The 22996-nt window shown below is 43.8% G+C and overlaps 1 protein-coding gene across 4 annotated transcripts in view; it reads right to left on the bottom strand.

Annotated features, from left to right (window-relative positions):
- The window catches only part of SATB2 (SATB homeobox 2), a 137521-nt gene that overhangs the window by 23384 nt on the left and 91141 nt on the right, over positions 1 to 22996 (bottom strand). For all 4 annotated transcript variants that reach the window (XM_021555445.4, XM_085585253.1, XM_021555443.3 and 1 more), the window contains 3 exons: positions 17945 to 18157; positions 13228 to 13383; positions 1421 to 1618 (listed from right to left, as the gene is read on the bottom strand). In XM_021555445.4, the coding sequence (XP_021411120.1) occupies positions 1421 to 1618; positions 13228 to 13383; positions 17945 to 18157 (567 nt within the window). The remainder of the gene's footprint in view (positions 1 to 1420; positions 1619 to 13227; positions 13384 to 17944; positions 18158 to 22996) is intronic.

The raw sequence follows: 22996 nt of genomic DNA, 5'->3' as shown, positions 1-22996 counted from the left end.
CTGCATACCAGTCTCCAGAGTTTTGTTGTATGAAGTTGCCAGCTGGTTCCATTTATTTTTCTTCATTTTTCATATTTTGACTGCAATAAATAATTAATCCATGGCTTTGTAACTTGCTGACAAATACAAATGCACAGCATTCCAACACAGTGTACCATGTCACTCACAAGAGCCAACCTGCATGATGCAGAAAAAGTGATGTGCAGAAGGCTTTGGAAAGTAGGCTAATCATTAGGGTCACTCACAAGATCCCAAGGAAGCTTTTTCTGTCTCTCAGAGGACATTCCTGCTTGCTGTGGGCATCAGAACTGGGTTAATATGTTCAAGTCAACAGAGGTCTAGCTGTCTTCCCACATGTTACCTTGGCCCTTTCTTTACCTGTTTGTAGCTTCTTGCTTCCAAGATCCCATAAACATTTTGGGACATGGAAGACAAAAGTTGCTAAATTAATTACTTAGAATGCTTCCCCTTCTTTACAGCCCTGAGAACCTGAACCCAAGGAAACAGGGTTTTTTTTCTTTTAGGCAAAGACCTAAAGGAAAGAAAGGACAAAGAAGTTAGCAGAAGAGACAAAAGGGACTGAACTAGGCAATAATTAATCTGAGTGAGACCTGCATGTTTGAGATGGGCAGGACAAGACAGAGAAACCTCTCGCCTTTGGAAAAAAGGGGTCAAGATAGCTGGTAGCAGTGGTAGCAGCATAAGAGCAGCAACAAAGAATAGAGGCTGAATGCCAAGGTTCAAAGCAAGAGCAGTGATGCAGTGCAGCCCACCATCAAACAGTGGGGAGAGTGAAGGTGGGAGGAGGAACTGTAAGATCATCAGAGAAACGCACACTACAAACCACCCCCAATGGTCACATAATCGGGTGGCAAGTGAATGGTACCGAGTGCCAGGGGCTGAATTGGAGGGCTGAAGGGAAGAAGGGATGCTGTGGAAAGTGTTGCCTCAGCTTTTTAGATTGAAGAAATGTCTCCTAAGTCTCTCTTGACCATCTGTAGATGTTTGATGTGTAGATGTTTGTGGCACACATTACTAGTTATTAGGAATACACATTAAACTGATTTTTTCTTCTGACTGAAGCTGGAATTGCAAAGAAGACGGTCTGTGTTTTCACTTGGTTTTCTGTACACATATTTGTATTTTTTACTCATTCTACTAATACCTGAGACAGGAGTAGAACAAGGGTGTACAACCAAAAATTTATACTAGTCAGAAATGTATAGAGGAGTGAAACAATCCCAATGAGGCTGTGAAATGAAGGCCCTTTCCTCACAAAAGGCTCAGCATGGTCATTTCAGAAGTACTTTTAAGTTTCAGTCAATACATAAAAAGCCCATCTCCATGTTACACTCTTGAAACCCCTGTGTTACCCCAGTCCTCCCACACAGTCACCCTGAGGAGGCAGAAGTGCTCTGACCTGCACAGGCTCGGGCGTGAGCTGGACCACGTGCTGCATACGCTCGCTGTGGTGGTGTCTGGACTCCTCCTCATAGATCACATCCCTCTCGTGCTGGGGAAGGTTCAGGAAGCGGCGAATGGTGCAGAGGTTCTCCCAAAGGGTGCGGTTTTCCGGGCTTGGGTTTTCTTTCCAGCGCAGCAGTTCACACAGCCAGCCCTGCAATGGTAGAGTCAGCATAGTCAATTCACCAAGCACCAAGGAACCAGATGTAAGCAGGTCAGCTAGACTTAAAGCTCTGTGCTGGAAGTTTTGCTGGTCTCAGCTCACACATAAACCCCCAAGCTGCCATTTGGTCTCAACAAATCCGTGATATATTCTATTTTCTGCAAGTTGGAAAAACTGAAACAAGCAGCAGTGCTTAGCAAAAACCAGTGTCTTGTCCTCATAATATTCACACCATGTTCAAAAGGCTCAGATATAATTATTTTTCCTACAGAAAAGCAAAGTTGAAACAGAGATGCATCTTCACTTCCATTTCAGAGCCCCTTTGTTTCTTCATCCAAGCAAGAGAAAGGAGACATAATTCCTGAGACTTGCTAACAATCCTTACTGCAACCTGCAGCCACAGAACCAAAAATTCAACACCACTCCAAATGTCTAGTAGAATATACTAGCAAGACTACTGATTTGCTGACACTATGTTGCACTGACTCCCCCAGCTCTGAGCCCCACTAAAAATTTACATCTTTAAATAATAAAATCTAAGAGAAGATGCAGCCTTGCATAAAGGGAACCCTTGAGCACCTAGCACAAAAACAGAAAACAGGATCATGCAGAAGTTACTAGAGACAGCAAGACACTAGGCAGAGGTAACTCTAAACCCAACTACAGATTGTAGTAAGAGCATATTTTGTTTGTGCTTTTGTGCTGTCTTGTTTCAAGGTTAGTTTGAAATGCCTTTAAAAGGTTGCTACATGTAAGGAGCTGTAGGACCACTCCACAGGGACCTCTGAGGTGAAAGCCTCAGCACTCCAGGAAGGGGAATCGAGCCTGAACCCCAAGGACATGGAGAGCCCAAGGGCAAGAGCTGTTGGGATGAGGACAGCCCTGCGTGTGCAGAGCGTGACCCGGAGATCCCAGCAGGTGATTGCGGGGGCTGCTGCCGCTCCTGCGCGGCGTGGGGACACAGCCAGCCCCGTCCTGCCTGCCAGCAGCTGGCCCGCTTGGGGCTGGGGACAGTGGCTCCCCTCCTGTGCCTGCACAGGAGACGTAATGCAAATGACAGAAGACGAGAAGATAATGCCGAGGATGCTGTCAACGCGCCTTACTGACTCCTGTCAAAATATTTTACCTAGTAGCTTTATAACCCATCATTTTCAAGCTACAGCTCAGCATTCTGACACCATTTTGACAGGCACCTTACAATACCTAAAAGATAGCTCGATCAATGTTAAAAATGTTTGGTGCAAGAAGTAGCCAAAATTGTGTTTTTCTGAACAGTGACCAGAGCAGGCTGAACAGCCAGGTTCATTATCAGCCCACAGGGGGGCTTTTTGGTATTTCTTTTTTGTGTAACAACTTGTAAGCCATTGACAACTTCTACCGTGCACTCTAAACCCCGTGTATAATATCATAAGCCGTTGTTTGTATTACTCTCCACTGTGTCTTCTGCCTTCACCCCCCCAAAAAAGGCAAGATTTGATTATCTCCGCTGCATCAGCCAAGACAGCAACACCAGCTGTTCTCATTGTGCAGCCTCTTCCTCACGGCCTACATGTTAATAACCTGATCATTCCATTTTCTCCTTCAACTGCCGGCTGCAGCACAGCAAAGAGACAAAAACCCAGGCCCATCTGCAGCAGCTGTAGGCACTGAACTGTGAAGCCACCAGGGATTTATAAACTAATCTGTAACACAACACTGCCTTGTTTTTACAAGTGAGAGGCCACATTTGTGCAGACCTGATCTTTTCTTGCAATAAACTTGGAGGGCTGGGGGTAGGGGGGCAAGGATGAAAACAAGATACATAATAATTTACTTAGGGAAAAAAACCTCTGAGTTGCATTTTCAAAGTGTTTTGACTGGTATGTGGGCAATCTCTCGGCCAGGTGAAGTCTGCATTTTAATGTGGTTTAGCCACATCCCTTACCCTCAACTGTCCTTCCACTGCTCAGAAATCCCCCAAAACTTTGTCTCTTTCAGAGAAAATATAGGAAGAAAATCTCCTACATCTGCAATGTTTTCTCGGGGGTTCCTCCATACCAAGGAAATACTTTTTGAAATGGAAAATAACCCATCTGTAGAAAAAGTCAACTCCTGTTGTTCCCTGTTTTCAGTGATCTGAGTAAGTCTCCAACTGAACTCTTTTAAGATGCTTCAAGCAGGTATGATTAACACCTCCTGGGGGATGCTGCAGCATGAAGACCCATTATGTAGCAGAAAATAGAGGATAAGCCCTGCACCTGGTGGAGCTGGAGCCCATTGCTGGGCAGACCTGTGGGAGGATGCTCTGCCTCTGGCAGAACTCAGGCCCAGCTTGGCAGAGCCACCTCCCCTTCCCAGGGCTGGACCGGGCAGCCCGATGGTGACTGCCGCACTTTGATTTATCTGTCCCGTTATAATCAGAGCTCATTACAATCACTTAGAGCAACACTACAGGCCTCATTACGGACTAGGCACTCACTGCCATTAGTCTTTAAGAAGGATAGCGCTCAATTTGCCTGGCAACATGCGAGGTCCTGACCTTGGAGCTATTAGGGAAAAGATTAGACTGCAGTGTGACCATGTGTGCAGACATGAGCAAACCAAATTAATTTCTGGCAAAGGGAGGCACCAGGCAAGGACCCTGCCATCCCGAGGACACCTGAGAACTTCTCCATTCCCCAAAGGAGATAAGCTAATGGCACGTTTAAAGGAGCCTGGTTCTGAAGGTGAAGCACATCCGTGGTATTTAGAGAGATATTAATCCAGTTTCCCCACAAAGTATTTGCTTGGCTGATCAGATTAAGGGATCTAGCCTTCAACAGCACACCCCCACCACAGCAGGCCCCAAGAAATCTGTGATACTTCACAGCCTCAGACATATTGCACCATGTGTACCCAGCTGCTACAATAATTAGCTTATGAATGTATCAGCTGGTTCTGTGATTTTTATAAATAATAACTAACCTACAGACCAGAAAGATTTCCATGAGCCTAATATTAGCAAGAAATTGCAAGGTGCGCCTAACTGAATTGTCATTGTGCTAAATGCCCTGTCTTCTCTCACATTGTGAGACTGCGTCTTCCCCAATGCCATTTATAAATATTTATTTTTGCAATGTATTTGTGTCAGCTTTCTTCACAAGAGCCATTATTCGCTCACCCCCACACATACACACACAAACCCACTGTGTGCATGTGTACACTTATCTGCATCAAGTCTGTCCTTTCACTACTCTTTCTATCCTTCCATCTCTTTATTCAAGCACTCATTCAAGACCCTCTCTATCCATCTATGGAGCTGTTTATTAGGCAATAGCTTTGACTAATACGTGAGAAAACACAGCGTGCCGCAGCTTACTCACATGTTCTTTATGGCTGCAAGTAACTGCCTTCCCCAGGCACAGATGAAAAGTCTGCATTGGCTTTTTTTAATTATTTATTTAAATAATCTTAGCATGCCATCCAAGAAAGTTTTGCAGTACCAGGCAAAAAAAAAAAAAAAGTGTAAATGTCAAATAAAACAGTGACAGATGACAGTATTCTCTATTGAATAGCACCGTTTCTTCGTGCATGTTCAATGAGAACTCATGAATTATTAATACACAAAATCTCCTTTTCTGTTAAAAATTTCAACTTGGCGTTTTTTTTTGTTACAATTTTTAAATTTTGTTTTATTTATTTCTTTGGGGTCTGTGTATGTTACACAGAGCTTTCCAGGAGAATTACTTCATTTAAGAAATACTAACATACAAAAACTTTTGGAGCTACAGCCATTCACAGTGAATTTTCATCTATAGCTACATTTATTGGCATGAAGAAGGAAAAGAGAAAGTGACACTATCTCACCACCTTTTCCCCCACTCATCCACAGCATCTGAGCTCACTGCATTACAAGTAAATACAACTTCTGTGAACATATTCTGAAAAATCTAACTAATAACACACCCCTCCCCAGACCCATAATACGCTGTGTTTCTGGTCCTGCCTCCCTGCACATCACAGGTCTCGCTCCAGCACACAAACAGCCCCCTTGGCTGCCAGAGTTACCAGTGAGCTTGATACACACCAGTGTCAATATGGGTGGCAGAATCCAGCCCTTAATGTCAGCTTCTAAGGTCCTCAAATAGGAATGTCTTCCATTAAAAATAAGAGGAGGAAAAACAGCACAATTAAAGGATGCTCTTGGCTCTACATTCAGGCACACCCAGCGCTTGTGGTTACAAGGAATTCTGCTTAGAACTTCCTTCATTTCACCCCAAAACTTCTAGAGACATTGAGAATGCAGCCCAATTTAGCTCATTAAAGAGACCTGCAGAGAAGTGCTGGCCTCTATTTTTGTTGTTCTTATGAGACAAGATGAACATTTTCTAAGCATTTTGTTTGATTAAAAAATACTATCATATAATGTCCTATTTTTAACCTCTCTATCTTCCAATCAAATACATTTTGACACAGCTAAGCAAACAACAACAAAAATCTGCAAGAAATCCAGCCATTCCTATTGTGCTTTTATGCTGTTAAAGAAAAAGCATGCTTAGAACCCAAAGGTGAGGCTTGGTGCCCTCAAACCCCAAGGACAGCGAGCTGGTGCAGCAATCCTGAGCCCTATCTCTGTCACTTATCCCAGAGCCCTGTTTAACAGCTTGACCCTTTCACTTTTGCTGGGCTTACCCTGGAGCAGAGCAGTCAGACGCACCAGGCTACATTAAGGCCCATTTTTCCAGCACTCAGTACAGGTGTGCACAAACACACTGACCCCCAAAACTGCTTCCTGCAGATCTGCTGCCCTACAGCCTGCCAAGGACCAAATTTCTGACCAAGGACAAAGAAGGCACATGGGAAGAGCTCAGGCTCACAGTCATGCTGGGGTACAGGCCCATGTTTACACTTTGCCAAAAGCCACTGCAGGAGGTGGCAGTTGGGTGTCCACGGTGACTTAGTCACAGGCAGCTGTTCTGCTTCGAGCATGGATAAACCTGCAGCTTAACTGACCTTGTGTTTCCCTGCACTTACATTAAAATTAATAACAACAACAACAATAACAACAACAATACACTTAGTTGTCTGTGCTGACATTTTCTAGGGTCTCCAGTGAAAGCATGAGTAGGCAAATGAAGAGGTTTTTAGTAAGAGTGATTCAGGAATAAATCTCAAAAATAAATGTAAAAGGCCATTTCCTCACCCACATCATCAGTGCAGAAAATGTCAACATATGTGACAAAAGGAAAAAAAAGCAGCAATGATTGACGCAAGTCTTGAAAGATTAGTAAAGAAATGCACTCTTCAGAGAAGGCTCTCTTCCCACATGGGATCACAGGAGTCCTCTGGACAAACTTCCTCAGCATCTCTTATCTCTGCTTAGTTTGGGACTCTACAGTGCAAAATGAGCTAGATAATATTCAGCTCTTGTTCCTTAGTCGCCAAACTCTCTTACCATGAATCCAATAAGTGCCTATTAAAATAAATAAAGCCCCTAATGATTCAAGATAACCTAATCAAGAAAGCTGAAATGGATAAAAGACTAACTGTAATGGAGAGCTCTGTCATGGCTTCAATGAATTCTTGATGAGGGCCGGGGGAGGGGGACTGAACCTGAGAAGCTTTACTTGGAGAATTTTGATATAGTTCAAGGTTAATCACTCATCAGTCTGGATTTTCTGAAGTGCTTGGTACTTTTCCTCCCCAGAAAATGCAAAGCACTTTCATGAGGGCCAGTTTCTCACTAGCCTCATAAAGCATGAAAATATATATAAAAAAAGAATAAGATACATGAGCCCTGAAGTACCTTAGATTCATGGGAACGCCAAGTCTGTTTAGAGCTCTTGGCCTCAGACGGAAGGATGCTGTGCATTGAGGATATTTCCAGCATTCCAAGTTCAAACTAGCTTTTCCCCACACTAGAGAGGAAGTGTGGGCTTGTGGTTTGGGCAAGCAGCCCACCATCAGCTCCTGGGTCTGCCAAGGACTTTGTGAGCAAAGTCCCAGCTCCATAACTGTCCCTTGTTCATTCAGCTGCTGAGAGGCCAATGCACTGCTCCAGATGCTGCCATAGAGTCACAGAATAGTTTAGCTTGGAAAGGACCTTTAAAGGGCTCTAGCCAAACACCCCTGCAATGAGCAGGGACATCTTCAATAGATCAGGTTGGACTCCAAGCAACCTGACTATTTCAAGGGATGGGGCATCTGCCACTTCTGTGGGCAGCCTGTTTCAATGTTTCACCACCCACAATGTAAAAAGTTTCTTCCTTATAATATCTACTTTGAATTTATTCTATTTTATTTTCAAACCATTACCCCTTATCCTGTCACAACAGGCCTGGCTAAATAAGCCCCATTTAAGTACTGAAAGGCTGCAGTGAAGACTCCCTGGACCCTTCCATGTTCAGGCTGAACAGCCCCAACTCTCTCTGCCTGACTTCACAGGAGAGGTGCTTCAGCCATTTGATCAATTTTGTGTCTCACTCTGGACTTGACTCAACAAGTTGAAGTCCCTTCTGGGCTGGGGACCCCAGAGCTGGATGCAGTGCTCCAGGTGGGGTCTCAGCAGAGCAGAGCAGAGGGTCAGTATCACCTTCCTCAACCTGCTGGTCATGCTGCTTTGACTGTAGCCCAGGATAGAGTTGGCCTTTTGGGCTAAGAGTGCACTTCAACAGCTCTTGACCAGCTTTTCACCTACCAGCATCCCCAAGTCTTTCTTGGGAGGGCTGTTCTCAATCCCTTAATCCATCAGCCTGTGCTGATACTGGGGTTGCCCTGACCCAGGTGCAGGACACTGTACTTGGCCTTGTTAAACCCCATGAGTTTCATATGGGCCCACTTCTCTTGTCCTGGTGGGGTCACACTGTCATATAGGAGTCTGTGAAAAGAAGTTCTAGTCCAAAGGTGCATAAAAGAAATTCTAAGTTTAGCCAAGGACAGAAATGTCTTTTTGCATTTCCTCCGTATGTGACAAGAACATTGAAATATCAGCACAACAGATATGCCCCAGCTGTAGGGATCCAAATCATCATAAAGAAGGCACTGAGATAAGGCTGTAAGAAGTGCCCTGTATGCACACACTATACATACTCCACATCTTCACCACTAGCTGCTTTTTCTAGCTGCTTTTCATCATCACTGGAAGCTAATTAGTTTAAGGCCACAGAAAACACCTATTATAAGCTAAATGGGAGAGAGAAGGCGTCCCATCATATCAAATGAATACAATGGAATGTAAGTTGGGAAGGACACAGAGGAAGGGATGAAATTAAGGGTTTCTATAGCTAATCCTTCCTCAAAGTGACACTGCTAATTCCTCTTGTAGTGCCTGTAGTTCCTTTTTGGAGGACAGGCAGGAGGTAAGGGCATGGGAAGGTGGCCATGGTGTGGAGTCCCACCTAGCATGGGATCCTGCTGAGGGCTAAACACCCTCCTTGACCAGACAACTGGAAATGAGGACGGGATCTTGACATGAAAAAGGAAAGTCAGATGAAAGACAAGGAACTGTCATAGTGATCTTCATCCATAGGCCTGGGGGCTTTTTTCACCACAAGAGCCTCAACTGAAGGGCTTTTCTGCCCCTAAACTCAAACCCTCATCAAGTTTATTGTTTGTTTGCTTACTTTTCAACACAGTAAAAATACAACACAGAGACTGATCCTTAAGACTAATCCTTAACATTTTTTCAAATGTTGCTCCAAGAGGTCTCTCTTGCTTTACTGTGGTGCAACTGGAATAAACTCCAGTCTCTTGAAAAGAACTTCAGTTTCAAGATTATGCTTTTTTTTTTCACTGGACTGGTGAAGGTTCCATTTGCCTTTCCCAGGGCTGATCCCCAGCAACATGTTTTCCCATGCCACCTCAGGCTGATTAAGAGTCTCTTGCCCTGGTAGAACTGTGGGAAGTTTGGTCTCCATGTTCATACAAACTCTGCCCTCCCTCAGACTGTCAACAATGTCTCCGGCCAGCGGTGCCCACTATTTATTTTGATAGTCATTGTTTATTACAAACAGAATTACATTCCTAAAACCACTTTGCAAAGACTAAGAAAAAAATATCTGCTGAGCACAGTACAGCCTCTGACAGGACTCTCACTAGCAGAGGTCAAATGGGTGATGCTGCTGCACAGCATTAAAGTCACATGGTCATGGGGAAATGGCTTTCCTGAAGTTGTCCTGTAGAGCAGTTGCAGAATTGACTGTAGAAGCCAGTTGTAAAACCAACAATCCAAATACAATCCAAAGTCTCTGCCTGTCCAACTCTGCATACACACAGGCCACCCAAACCTTTTTGAAAGAGCACACCAGAAACTTGTCTTCTTGTGAATAAAATATAACCAGGGGAGCCTGAAGCGTAGACTGGAAACCAAACCCTGGTGTTCCAGTCACACATTCCCAATGTGCTAATACAGGTCCCAGATTTAGCCACTAAAAGGGCACTAGCAGGCAGTATCCCCAGACAATCCTGCTGTGCATTGGGTACATCCCTAACAGCTGACAACTAAAATAGGATGGCAGCTTTGGAGGCTGTGTTGTGAGGGCACTGAGTTCTCAGCTCCTGCTGGATTAAAAAATACAAAGGGGGGATGCACAGCACTTCACAAAGGCTGAAAATATCTAAATATAAGTTGCAAGGAATAAAATGCATATTGAGGTGAATAACTGATGAATAACTCAATATCTAAATTGAATGGCTTGAAATCTTTATGAAGGTAGATTCCCTTAAAGAATTCTCACCATACTACCTTAGTACCTCCATAAGGCCCTGAAACTTGCCTTTATGTTGACTTGTGAGCTCTGTGATTTGCAGCCTCAGTTTCTAGAAACTGCCCTTCTCTTCAGCTGCTGAACCACTGCCATGACTTAAGAATGACGATGGTTACTTGTTAAATTAGAGGTCAATTAACCCCACCAGTAGATGATGTCTCTTGCAATAACTGTTCTCAGTGGGTACCACTCTTCCTGTACTGAGACAGAAGAAGAAATGAGGCCTCCATTGCCTCTGGATGTTCTCTCGGGTACACGACACACAGCCCTGTGTATAAAATGTCAAAACATCCCTGTCGGAGACTCACTGCCTGCTAAAACTGTGAAGATCTCACAGCACCGTGGATTGCTGTTGACAGAACAGCAGCGCCCAACATAACACATGCCTTGTTAGCAAACTGGAAGCCTCTCAGTAGTCTGGGGTGAGGGAATAATAGAGGAAGCCAACACAACACAAGCCAGGCCTGTGGAGAATAGCAAGTGAACGAACCTTGGCGGAGAGTCCAAGCAAAGCCTCAGACTAGCTCTTTTTTCCCCCCTTTCAAACTCTTCTGCAAACATGGGCAGTTTTCAATGAGCGCTTCCCACCATGTAACTCAGCTGCTGAAATCAGCAGCATTTTCACCAGAAATTCCCACAATTGGCACAGCTGGCCTGCGCAAAGCCTGGGAACACCCAACTGCTAGTTTTCAGACAAGCTAGACCTAAGGCTGACCATGCCACCGTGGCTCTTCCCCATGCAGGCAGCTGTGTCCTTGCTTTTTGGCACTCCTCCACGCCAGAGCTCCCCAGCCAGCGGCAGGACACCACAGGCACACCAAGTCAGGCTACGGGCAGGCACACAGGTGGGCTCTGAGACAGGGGGAGGCCCGTACCACTGTGGTTCTTGGCTGTGGCTTCCTCTGTCCCTGCCTTCCACTGCCCCCATAAACCACTTTCATGCTCCAGCAGAGCGCTATGACATCTCAGCATGGCGAATGCTGGGCCATCCCAGGGAGCCAGAACTGCTTTGGCAAGGCTGCGAAACAAAAGAAACATCAGCCTCAAAAACGCTTCTTTATTCGCCGCTGCTGAAGAAACAAAACCTTTATGTGCTGTAACTTTGCCTTAAACAGTAACATTTGTGGATCTTAACCTTTTGCATCTGGTGTTCAAAATATGCCCTGCTTTTTTTCCACGTGAAAGACTACAGATCTTATTTTTGTTTTGGCGCTGGTGTGCAACGCTGCCAAAGAAGTGCACTCAAGCTGGCACAGACCAAAACTGGTGAGCCACCCAAATTATTGTTGGGTGGTTCAGCCCCTCTCTATTTCAAGAAGCCTCTGGGTATAATGACAGGAAGCTTGCAGGCAATTTTAAGCCAAACCTCAGAGAGGCTGGCATTCGGTCTGTGTTAAAACACTCCTTATTAAAAGCTGTCCAGTCTGGATTCTGGGTGGAACTTTGATATCTGCATGGAGCAAAGAATAAGGGGCACGTTTGCAAAATCAATTGTGCAGTTTTTATATTTACTGCACGTTTACCACATATGTCATTTATTACACAGTGGAAAACCGTTAAATGCACAGTAGTTGTGCCAAGTGGCATTATGCTTTTAACAGCTTTATTCGTTTAACAGCTCCAGTTCTCATTATATTTTGCCATGTGGTACATGAGATTTTTATGCATTTAACAGTTTAAGAGGGTTCCATGGTATTTTCCTTTTATGTATTTCATACTGAGCCTGGGATTTAGTTTGGGGGGTAGCAGGACTGCAACCCCTTTACCCTGACAAGCAAAAGCAAAACACAAAGAAAATTAATGATTACATTAAGAAGGAAAAATTAATCAGATCTCCATCTGTCAGGACACAAATACCTGTAAGAAGGACAAGGCTTTCCGATAGCTTTGATAGCCTTTGATGCTTTCTTTATATGCCTTTCAACTGCTTATTTTACATCTGCTTTAATGACTAAAATGTTGTTCCCTTGCACAGAGGGAAGTGTGTGTTTTGCAGAGTGCATACACCTAGATATTTCTATCCCACTCTCTCATTGTCACATGCACATTTGTGCCTTTTTGTGTGCATATTGATGCCCTCTCCTAGCTGAACTGAATAATTTCATCCAGGATCAGAAGCAGCTCTTTTCATTCAGTAAACAATTCCTTCCAACAATCTCCAATCTACTTGCTGCCCTTCAAAAAAAATCTGTCTGTCCTCCTTTCTACAAAATCGCTTCTGGTGCATTATATTTTTTTAAAGAGCTGGATGAAATTTTTAAATTAATGGATTCTCTTCAAGAATTTCACCCCAACCTAGGTTTTCTCACATGTATTTTTTACACCCGAGGTAGAAATTAATCCAGCAGAACTCACTGCAGTGCCTTCTGATGCCTTTTTGTAAATATGATTGGATCCGATGTGAATTATTCACATGGAAATACCGTATGCAGCACATACAACATGCTAAAAAGGAAACACCTGCCTAATATGCTGTTTCCCATTGCCTTCCATCAGTTAACCACTTGAGAAAGCAATTTCATTACCTGCTGAATGAGTAGGATACCACCATTTTGGAAGTTCCTTGTCCTACTAGCAGAGGTGTAAGTTATATACCACATGTGGGAAAAGACAGATGTGTTTGTCCAAAAGGGGAGAAAAAGCTTGGCTGTGAACTGACCCTTTCCTCAGCCTCTTTTAAAAGGGGAAAGGAAACCACTTAAGCAGGCAAAAGCCAAACATGACAGGCTCCCCAGAGATGAAAATTATTATTATTGTAGGAACAGATGTAATTTTATTGGTGGGAGGAAGAGATGGATCTAGTCCCAAACCCAGAGCTTGCTTTAAAAACAAAACCCCAGAACGCCCCACAACAATGAAATCCCCTATACCACTCACCTGACTTTTATTGGCAGCCACTTTGGCAAATAGAGCTTGAGATACCTTGGCCCTTTTCATCTCTTGTTGGATCTCATCATAAATGGCAGCTGTGATGTTGACGTTGGCGCTGTCCGCCTTAATGGGGAGGTCTGTTGTTGGTGTCGAGGTTTTGGCCTACCAAGAGACCATGAAAATAATAATTAAAAAAGTGCTGCTTTCAGCCCAGCCATCTGTGCAGAAATTATCAAAGGATTTCAGTCAGCTGATGCCAAACTGCATTAGCTACAGAGGGACACTTCCTGTCCATTATTCTAATCAGGTTAATTGTGATTGGAAATAATTGCAGTGCATTCCTATAGGACATGCAAGGCCCTGTCAAGTCTCCCCCTCTCCCTCTCCCAGCATGTTTATTGAGCAGCTCAACAACAGGATAGGTAGCTGGGGCACTGGGCTGCAGGCACACGCTGACATTGGCTTTGCCAGCCAGCTACTGCAGCACAGCCACCAGGCTCTACCTTCTCCCCCTCTCTCTAAAAGTGTCCTACACCTTAGAGGAAGAGCCAATTCTCCCAGAAAAAATGAGTAAATGGGTAGAGGTCTCTAAATAATAAATTATTACTCAATTTAATGCACTCCCTCAAGTCTCCCTCATCCTTTATTAAAACTATACGTATGTCACTTGAGTATGTATGGTTTCCCAGCCTTATCATCATTATGCTAGCCAGACAGTCACCTAATTTCACCTAGGAAATCAGTGGAAATGAAAAAAAAAATCATTTCATAAAGCCGGGCTTTGGCATGCCTTAGATGTGCTGCCCTCATTCTCCTAAACTCATATTGAGATTTTGTGTATTCCACTGCACTCCTTTTAATTGAATGATTTCCCATCAGCTTCTGTGACAAATGAAGGACAATAACGGACGCTGCCAGTGCTTTCCCTGGGCTGGACTAACCCTGCAAGGCTTCTATCAATACAGTTCAGAAGACTGCTACAGGATATCTGTTTCAAAGCCCCTTGGACTGCTGGACCCCAGAATGCACTGGCAGGAGAGGGAGGGAGGACAGCGGGATGCTCACTGAGTGCCCCCAGCACCAGCTGCCCCTTGGAGACAGATCTCATTTACTTTCCTGGGCTCAAAGAGGAGACAGACCAGGGCTGATCATTGCATCCCTTAGACCTTTGAAAGGAAACGTGGGATACTGATAGAAAATCTGTTTTGTCTTGAGACATAAAGGTCTTAGGAAAGAATACAACCTAAATGGCAAAGCTCACAGTTCCAAACAGACCCAAACCACCCATACACCCCAGTGACACTGATATTTGGCCCAATTACAAACCTTTTCAGCTGGATCCCATTTTTGTGTCAGAGTTGAAGTCTGCTAGAGTACATCAAATGTTAATTTTTAACTAGGCAGATATGCTCCAATGTTTATTAGTTAATAGGAAGGTTAACTAGGCAAAACCAAACCTTCTGAACTTCTTCTGTTTTGTTGTCCTCCAAATCTTTTTCCTGACATCTCTTCTGTACGGAAGCCACGTTAATAATGGAGCCAAACAGTCAAGACAACACACTAGACTAATCACTCTTCCTTACAATTTCCAGATAAAGCCTTAACCAACCTCTGTCTTCTCCCTTTCGAGGCTCAGCAGGCTCTGGGCTTGCTCCCTGCCTGTCACAGGCAGGACATGTGCAGAAAGGGTGTAAGATTTTCCTGTTCCCTGATGCCAGCCCCACGTGCAGGCAGAGGCAGCTGGACAGCAGCTGGGGCAGAGTACAGGCACCATGGCCCAGGAGGCCAGGGCTAAACCACTGCCATGCACAGGCCATGAGCTGGGCACAGTGCTACACTGACTGACAGGGACACCCCGCTCTGAAATTCAATGTTTACAGGTAGATGAGAGTCAGGGAAATTGTGGGAAATGTAAGAAAACAACAAGGAGTTTATGAAAAGGAAAAGGGCTGTCCAAGTCTGTCAGGAGTGATTTAATGGAGATTTGTTTGGTATAAAAAAGTCTTCTCAGGCATTGGAGCCTTTGGCTAGCACAGCAGCTGAGGTCACCATGGCCTCAAAGGCTGCTATGGATGTCTGAGATCCTGAGAAGAAAAAAATTAGCACGTAAAAAAATTTTAAAATATAACTCCATCCTGCATGGTTCTCCTACACTTCTAGGTCACAGTCATAGGTCAGGAAAAAGCCTGCCCTGCACACCGTGAAAGCTGCACCATTTTTTATTTAATCACCAAAATAGGAAGGGCAAATACCAACCAATACTAAAATAAAGTATTTAATGTTAAAAGTCTAGATTCAAAGCTGGTTTTGATATTAAGGAGTCTACCACTATTGAAACATCTTATTGCCAACAGTGGGGGGAAAAAAGAAAAAGTGTTTGCAACCACAATGCCAGAGCACTGCAACTAGCCCCTTACTGCTAGGGTTCTGTGAGCACACAACAACTCCCAACAGCTCAGAGCATCTTCCCCACATCAGCTGTACCCCATTTTCTGGATCAATCTCTCGTTCTCACCTTGAGGCAGGTCCAGAGCCTCAGTTCACAAAAGGGTGGCTTGGGGCTGGCTCAGAGTCAAGGAGACCTGAGCTGGGTTACTCTGCATGCCCTTACACCTGCCTGCGTGACAGCCCCAGCAGGAACATTTCCACAGTGGATTGGTTACTCCTCTCTTACCCAGCACCCTCAATCCCAAAAACCTTGCTGCAGGATATTGGTATCTATGGAAACCGTGTTTCCAATTGCCATTCCACCACCTTCTCTGCCCCACTGACACAGTTCCTGCAAGGCTGGCACAGCTCCTACCCCTGCTGCCCCAAAGCGCCCCGCTCCAGGGTAGGGAAGAGCAGCCCGGGGAGCTGACGCTGCCGGAATCGCCGCGCTGCCTGCGAGGACGGCATTTGTCTCCTCACAACTAATACCAGGCATATGGGAAGTACAGTAGCCATGCTGCCTGCCCGGGAGCTGGGCAGAGCCTCATTTGCAGAGGTGTCCAAGTTGTCAAAACAGCACCTGTGCTGACTGGTGCTGGCCCTCTGAGGGCTGGGGAAATGTTACACAGCGGGCACAAGGCAGGCATTGGTACACAAACCTTTGTGTGCTGCTTTTGCTGATCAAAAATCTCACAAAATTCTATTGGACTCTTCAAGCTGAAATAAGGCAAATATGTGATGGTTTATACTTCTAGACTACAGTTTTCTAGCAACATTTAGCTCTTACAAAGGCAGGCAAAAAATTCCATTATTTTAAATCATGTTCTAGCTGTGGCTAGAGCACAGGAAAATGGCATATTTCAGCACAGGAATGCAATGGGGCAAGAGATCCAATTTTTTTTCTCACCAGATTGCATCTAAACTCGTAATCTCATTTCAGTGCTTGATTATAGTACAAAACCTATTGCAATAAATGTAAGCAGGAGTAAGCTAATTCTTTAATGAATCAATACCAGTGCAGAAAGTGGCTACACTACTTAAATAGTAAAATAGTGTACCCACTATTAAAATCCCTATGTACTTTTATTTTCACCTAAAGGTACCTAAAAAAGATAAGGATACAGTGAGTTTCCCGTGTAATGAAAATCCAGTGTCAAATTTGGTTTGGCAGGATAAGCTTGCTTTCAGTGAAAATAGTTCTTTACATCACATATTCGGTGAAGTGCACCTACACGTCTGGGTTAAACTGAACAACCTCAACAGTTTCTACAAAATCAACAGACCTTCTCTAAGGATGGTCAGTTTGAATGTAAAACTTCACTTCCCCAACAGTGCTCACTTACTTACTTTTAGCAGCTGTGACTACAGAATTCAATGAGAAGTGATCATTGATATTATTAGAAGGATTACACAGGCCCATTTACTAAAGATCAGTAAAGTGCTAGAACTGACACATCACGTCTGTACTGTTAGAAAGTTCAGACTCAAGTCAGGCAAATGTCATGGCAGGAATTCATCAGCAGCCCTGTGCAAGCACCCTCACTTTGCAGAATACACATGTGGGACTGCATCAGCCTGGTACAAGGGAGGGCATGACTATTGTGGATGTTCTCTCTTAGTGCAAAGAACAACTTACCCAGAGAAGAGTGGGCAGCAACAGCACGCTAATAAACACATGCAGTTAAGTGAATGAGATAATAGCTGCTTGGGAGCTGTAAGCATCATCTTCCTTCCCAGCATGCTGTCCATCTCCACTTTCTGTACCTCAAACATTTACTTGTAAAAACCTCTAACGCAAGGACTGTGATTTCCTATGCAGAATATGGAGCACAGTATTTTCTAACAGCATCTATCTAATGCACCATCAACCTCTGATCACTAAACACTTTTATGGCAACATATATGATGAACCAGAAGCCCAGAAATTCCCTGTGCTCTGAAGAATGTAATGAACACAGGTAAAAAGCTACATACACTGTCTTTCCATAATATATTCTACAACAGCCATTTAGTGAGCATATATCAACAGCCTGTATGTAATGCCCACATGCACTCTTTCAGGCACTAACATTACATACTCTTTTGCCTTATGGCATTGATTAAAGGTAAAATGATCATCAATGTATCTTGCTGACATCCACTAAATATCTCTTAACGGCCACTCCAAAACCTTACAAAATATTTTCCATAACTCATCTGGGCAAGGGGAGCAACAAATAGGGGTAGGGGGGAAAGAAACTCCTTTCCTGGAATTATCTGGACAAAAAACAGGTAGCAAGGGATTGCATCTTACCTGGGGTGTTCTGGAAGAGCTTGGGCTGCTGGCAGCTGAAGACACCATGCTCACGTTTGGGTTCATACTTCTCTCTCTCTCATCCTGATATATACGATCCCGCTCCGAGTCAGGCAAGTTGAGGAAATTCTGCATCGCCCGTAAGTTTACCAGGAGGGACTGGGAAGCTGTCCTAGGGTCTTCTTCTTTACGCAGGATCTCTGACAACAAACCCTGGTTAAAAAAAAAAAAAAAAAAAAAAAAGCCAGTCATGCGTGATGAGTTTCTTTGGTTTTTAAAAATTTGTTTAGTTTAACCAGCTGGGTTGCAATACTGAGAAACTACATCAGAATCTCATGGGCTCTCCCTGAGGGGATATTTTGTAGGAAAGTGTTTGTCTTCTGGGGGCTGGGGTTTATTTTGGGACTGTCCTATTCCGGCACAGTAATAAGCTTCTGAGTATGGAGATACTGGATAGGAAGTTAGGTGCACTGGTTAGAAGAAATTGCATTTATCACCAGGTGCTTGCTGCAAATATTTTAGGAGCTGTTAGATTCTCTCTCTTTTTACTTGAAGATGGGAACGCTTGGCAATCCTGTTCATCTTTGACAAATCTGCCAAGGTTGGTAAATTTAGTTTCGACATTTAAACAGTGCAGGAGGTTTATAAAGAAAAATGTTTGGCTGGGTTTTGATGTTACAGTCCGCTCATTTCAGTTTGGACAGTCATTTCTGAAAGGAGAAAAATGAAGCAATAATAAAACCTTAGAATCTAGCTTTAGGGATTTAACTCATTCTTTCCTGCCTCATTTAAAAATACCATGGTCTTCACATTGCAACTGTGAATGAACACCATATTAATCTAGTTTTTACAAAAGCCATTACACAGGATTTCTAAAAAATAAACAGTAAAAAATAAAAGAATTGGAGAAGTGAAAATGTCATTAAAAGAGGCTTAAATCTAATGATGGGATTAAATTTATGTGTAAGAGTACACACTCACACTCAACAGTTCCACAGATTATCTAAAAGTTAAAGGCACAGTACACAAGTCTGGATCAGGGCCTACAGAAAGCACCAAGGACACAGCATGTGCCACCAGCTTCACCCAGGCACCCCATCCAACACTTCACAAACTGGGACTTCATTCCAAATACAGGAACAGCAAATTTCTGAACTATACCTGTTTTAATGTACTGGCATGCAAGGAAGCAGAGAGGAAGCATTTCTGTCCATCAAGGCTATGTAATATAACACCTTAATGTAACATATCTTTATGATATCAAAATGATACCTTACCGTTAATATGCAATTCTATGGGTTCATTATTTCAAAAGGCTATTCTGCCAATATGCTTCCCTGAGCCATCTGACACTGTTCCTGCTCCCCTCCTGTCACAACCCAGAGGCTGCACCGCTGCTCCCAGGAATGCCGGCCACAGAAGCCGTGTGAAATCCCAGTTGGAGCTGGGAGGGCTCACCTTGGCCTGCTCTGGGAGAGGAGCAGCTCAGCAGCACAGGGACCTGCAGGCCCCGCTGTGGCTGTTGACATGAGTGTTTTGCAGTTACTTCACAGCCATGACCCAGGCAAGCTGCTTCCCAAGGACAGGCACAGCTTACTACCTTCTTGTCAGAAAAATGTTACTGGAAAGCAACCACATACCTCAAGCCCTGCAATATTTAGTTTTCATTTATTTTCTTCCATATCAGACAGCCTCCTTCAAAAAAGCACTTACTAAAAAGACGTGCTAAAATGACTGTCAATACAGTTGGCCAAGTAACCAAATGCCAACATCTTTAATATATATTAACCTTTATTTACTAGTCTTCCTGACAAAACCATCTGACTAACAAATGACGTACCTGTACCTGCATTTATCTGCTATTCAACATCTACACTAAAATACACATGTAAAACCACTACTTCAGCAGAGTTTATACCTCAAGTGCTCTAAGCAAGCCCCACACACAACCTGAAGGTAGGCTCCACTTTTCAGCTCCTCATCTACATAACCAAGCTGAGACACTCCCAGTTACATTTTTCTGCAATGATCAGTGTGGGCACCAGAAGGACTGGAGCTGGGAATGGAAGCATGGTTAGCACCACTCAGAAGTGGGATGCGAGAGAGAAGCTGGCGTGAAAAAGGTCTGCTCTTTGGGAACAAGCAGTGCTGGGCTGCCCTCTGGTATTTTGTGTGGCCTCAACATAACTGCATACTTGTACCTGGCTTCTTCTTCAGGGTTTAACCACCTCTCAGAGAAGCTAAGAACATTTTGAAAACCTTTCTAAAGTTTGAAAGGCTCATAGGCTGGGAGAGGTTAACCAAAAAAGTACATACAGGAGCTTGAAGCCACAACCTGCATGATTCCAAGACCAATGCAAGTCCTTATTACAACTTCCCCTAAAGTCAGTGAAGAATTTTTTAAATGCAGTAAGTAAGGGAAATATTGGTTCCACCGATTCACTAAATTTCTAATTCCCTTTGTCTTTGAAGTGATATGTAGATAAAACTTGTTTTTAAATGAAAAACTCAACTTCAAAAATTAATGAGTTTAGTATGAAAGAAAGGGACCTGAAAGCTAGTGGAGCAGACTCTAAGAGAGTTTTTTTTCTCCCTCCCATTTTAGCCTCACTAAATTTATGGTCCAATTTCAAAAATGGAGAGCAGAAACATACGTGAAAGCATGCCAGCAATTACTTTTCCATGCAGTCATTGACTCTGTATGTAAATCAGAGGCTCACAGATATGAGTGGCTTGCTCATAGCACTAAGATGTATCTCACTGCCTGAGCTACCGACCCTGGTGCTCGCAGGCTCTGATTTATCACCACAAGCATCTTTTCATGCGGTGGGTTCGGTGCCTGCGCTGCTGCGGGGACGCAGCGGTGTTTGCAGCACCGTGTTCCATGGGCAGGCTGGCAGCCTCTCCCCTAAGGCAGGCACCTGCTCCAGGGGGGACTTGCTGCTTCCCCAGCACCAGGACACAGCAGCCACCGGCAGGGGCGAGCCCTGCTCCCCGTGCCCTGCTCCAGGCCCACAGGTTGGAAATCTGGCTGCCAAGAGGGTTTTTCTGCAGCTCCTCTAAGTGCTTTGGCAGCTTAGAAACCATGTAAACAGCAGGAGAGCTAATAAGAAAACTGACTCATGAGGGACAAATCTCGTGTCCTCCTGCAACTGAAGATAAACAACAACAGCGGTAAACAGCAGCAGCAGATAGCTGAGTGATAGGGGAGGATAATAAAATAAAGTGTCTTGAGAGCAATAACATTGACAATAATATAATTCTGAGCTACCGAAGAATACGCAAACTAACCAGTGAGCAGCATTTAAAAAAATAAAGTGATATTAAATAATCTGTTCAGCCTTTTTGTCACCTGCAACAAATTAGGCTTTCAATATGCAAAACATCTTCCTTCCAGAAAAACAAATGATCATGATTTCATTTAATTGTAATTTAATGAGGCATAATGTATTTTTTAAAGTGATATACACCAGGTGTTTGGTGAGGAAACTGGCCCAACCAGACAAACCCTACTGTTTCTATTTTTGAGAAAGCCCTAAAGCCAGCCAGAGACTGTTTTTATTTCTGCAAATTATGTTTCTACTGGAGGGGGTGAGGGAGGGAAACTCACAGCATTCATAGATTTCTTATAAAATTCCATTGGCTAAATTAGCTCATTCCGACTTACTTAAATCTCACATATTAAAAAAAAAAAAAAAAATTGGCAGTTTGCAGAACAACCAATTCTGCAAACCTAAAAGATCATCTTCAGAGACTAGAAAGTCTCAGTATGATTTTAAATAGCCAAACAGATCTACATAGAACACAGCTCCCAGGATACATTTTAGGACATGTAGCTTGATAATATATTTGCTTTTCCACTCCTCTGCATCATTTTTAAACCGGCTGCTGAAGAGGCAACTGATGAAGTCTAATGTTCACACAGACTGTGCTTGCAAATGAGGGGTGTGATCACCCTAAGACAAGGGCTCTGCAGAGCCTGGTTTACCCTTAGAACTTGCACTATTTTTAAAATTACACACTGGATCTGTAATTGACTTTAAGAAAATAATACCTGTGGTGGAGAAAAAAGCACATGTCCAATCAAAACAAAAAAGTCATTGAATCTATTTAAGGCAGGAGTAATTTTGACTGTGTTTCTTCAAACTAGGTGAAATGCAGTCCCTTCAGGCCAGCAAAGTCACTGTCACGGGGGTTTGCTTTGCATTTTTTCTATGAAACCCCATTTGTGAACTTCTTTTACTTTTATTAACTACAGGATTTCCAGGACAAACAACCCAAACCTCACTGGCACCTAATCTGTTTTTAAGCAGCTTCTGAGAGATGATACAGTACAATGTAGAGCAAATGTTATTCCATGTGACTCCAACATGCAGTGGACCAACTGACCAGCCTCTGAGGCAAGCACAGGCTTGGCCAAAGCACACAGAAGCTGAGCAAAGCCTCTGTGCCCTCTTGCCAAAGGGCTGCTGCTCAGGCCTGGCAAGGGTGTCAGTGAGACCTCAGTGGGGCAGCAGACTGCACGACCAGTGACCAAAGGCAGGACAATTTTGCAAGCAGCACTTTTGAAAAGCAATCGGGATGGGGCCGAGGCGGTGCTGCTGGAGTGCAGCCCAGGCACTCGTGTCCTCGATGCTGAGGGCCACGGGACAGCAGGAGACTCCCAGGCACTGGACAGGGCCTCACACACATCACGTTCGATGACTTGGATGGAAGTCATGTTCTCCCCCTTATTGACCTAAGCCATTTGACTACAAAACCAGGCACTAACTCTAAAGACGTTCAGAATAGGCTTTGGACAATCAAAACACTGGCCAAGGCAAAAATTTAAGTAAACCCAACTAATGTGCTAAACCTCAGTTTATATGTTCTGTATAAGGAAATTATATATATGAAGGACTGAAAAAGCATAAACACTTTTTCAGACTTTCAGTCTATTTGTGCCTCTCCATACTTCAGCTATGGCCAAGAGCAACAGAGAAAATGCTGAAATACCAGAAAAATATTGCCTCTGCAGTGCTTAAAGTTCCAAGTACTTTTAAGCCCTGCACT

This window comes from Lonchura striata, chromosome 7, assembly GCF_050655825.1.
Source record: "Lonchura striata isolate lonStrDom1 chromosome 7, ASM5065582v1, whole genome shotgun sequence".
Classification (NCBI taxonomy): domain Eukaryota; kingdom Metazoa; phylum Chordata; class Aves; order Passeriformes; family Estrildidae; genus Lonchura; species Lonchura striata.
The sequence above is the reverse complement of the archived record's forward strand: the minus strand, read 5'-3'. Positions and strand labels throughout refer to the sequence as shown.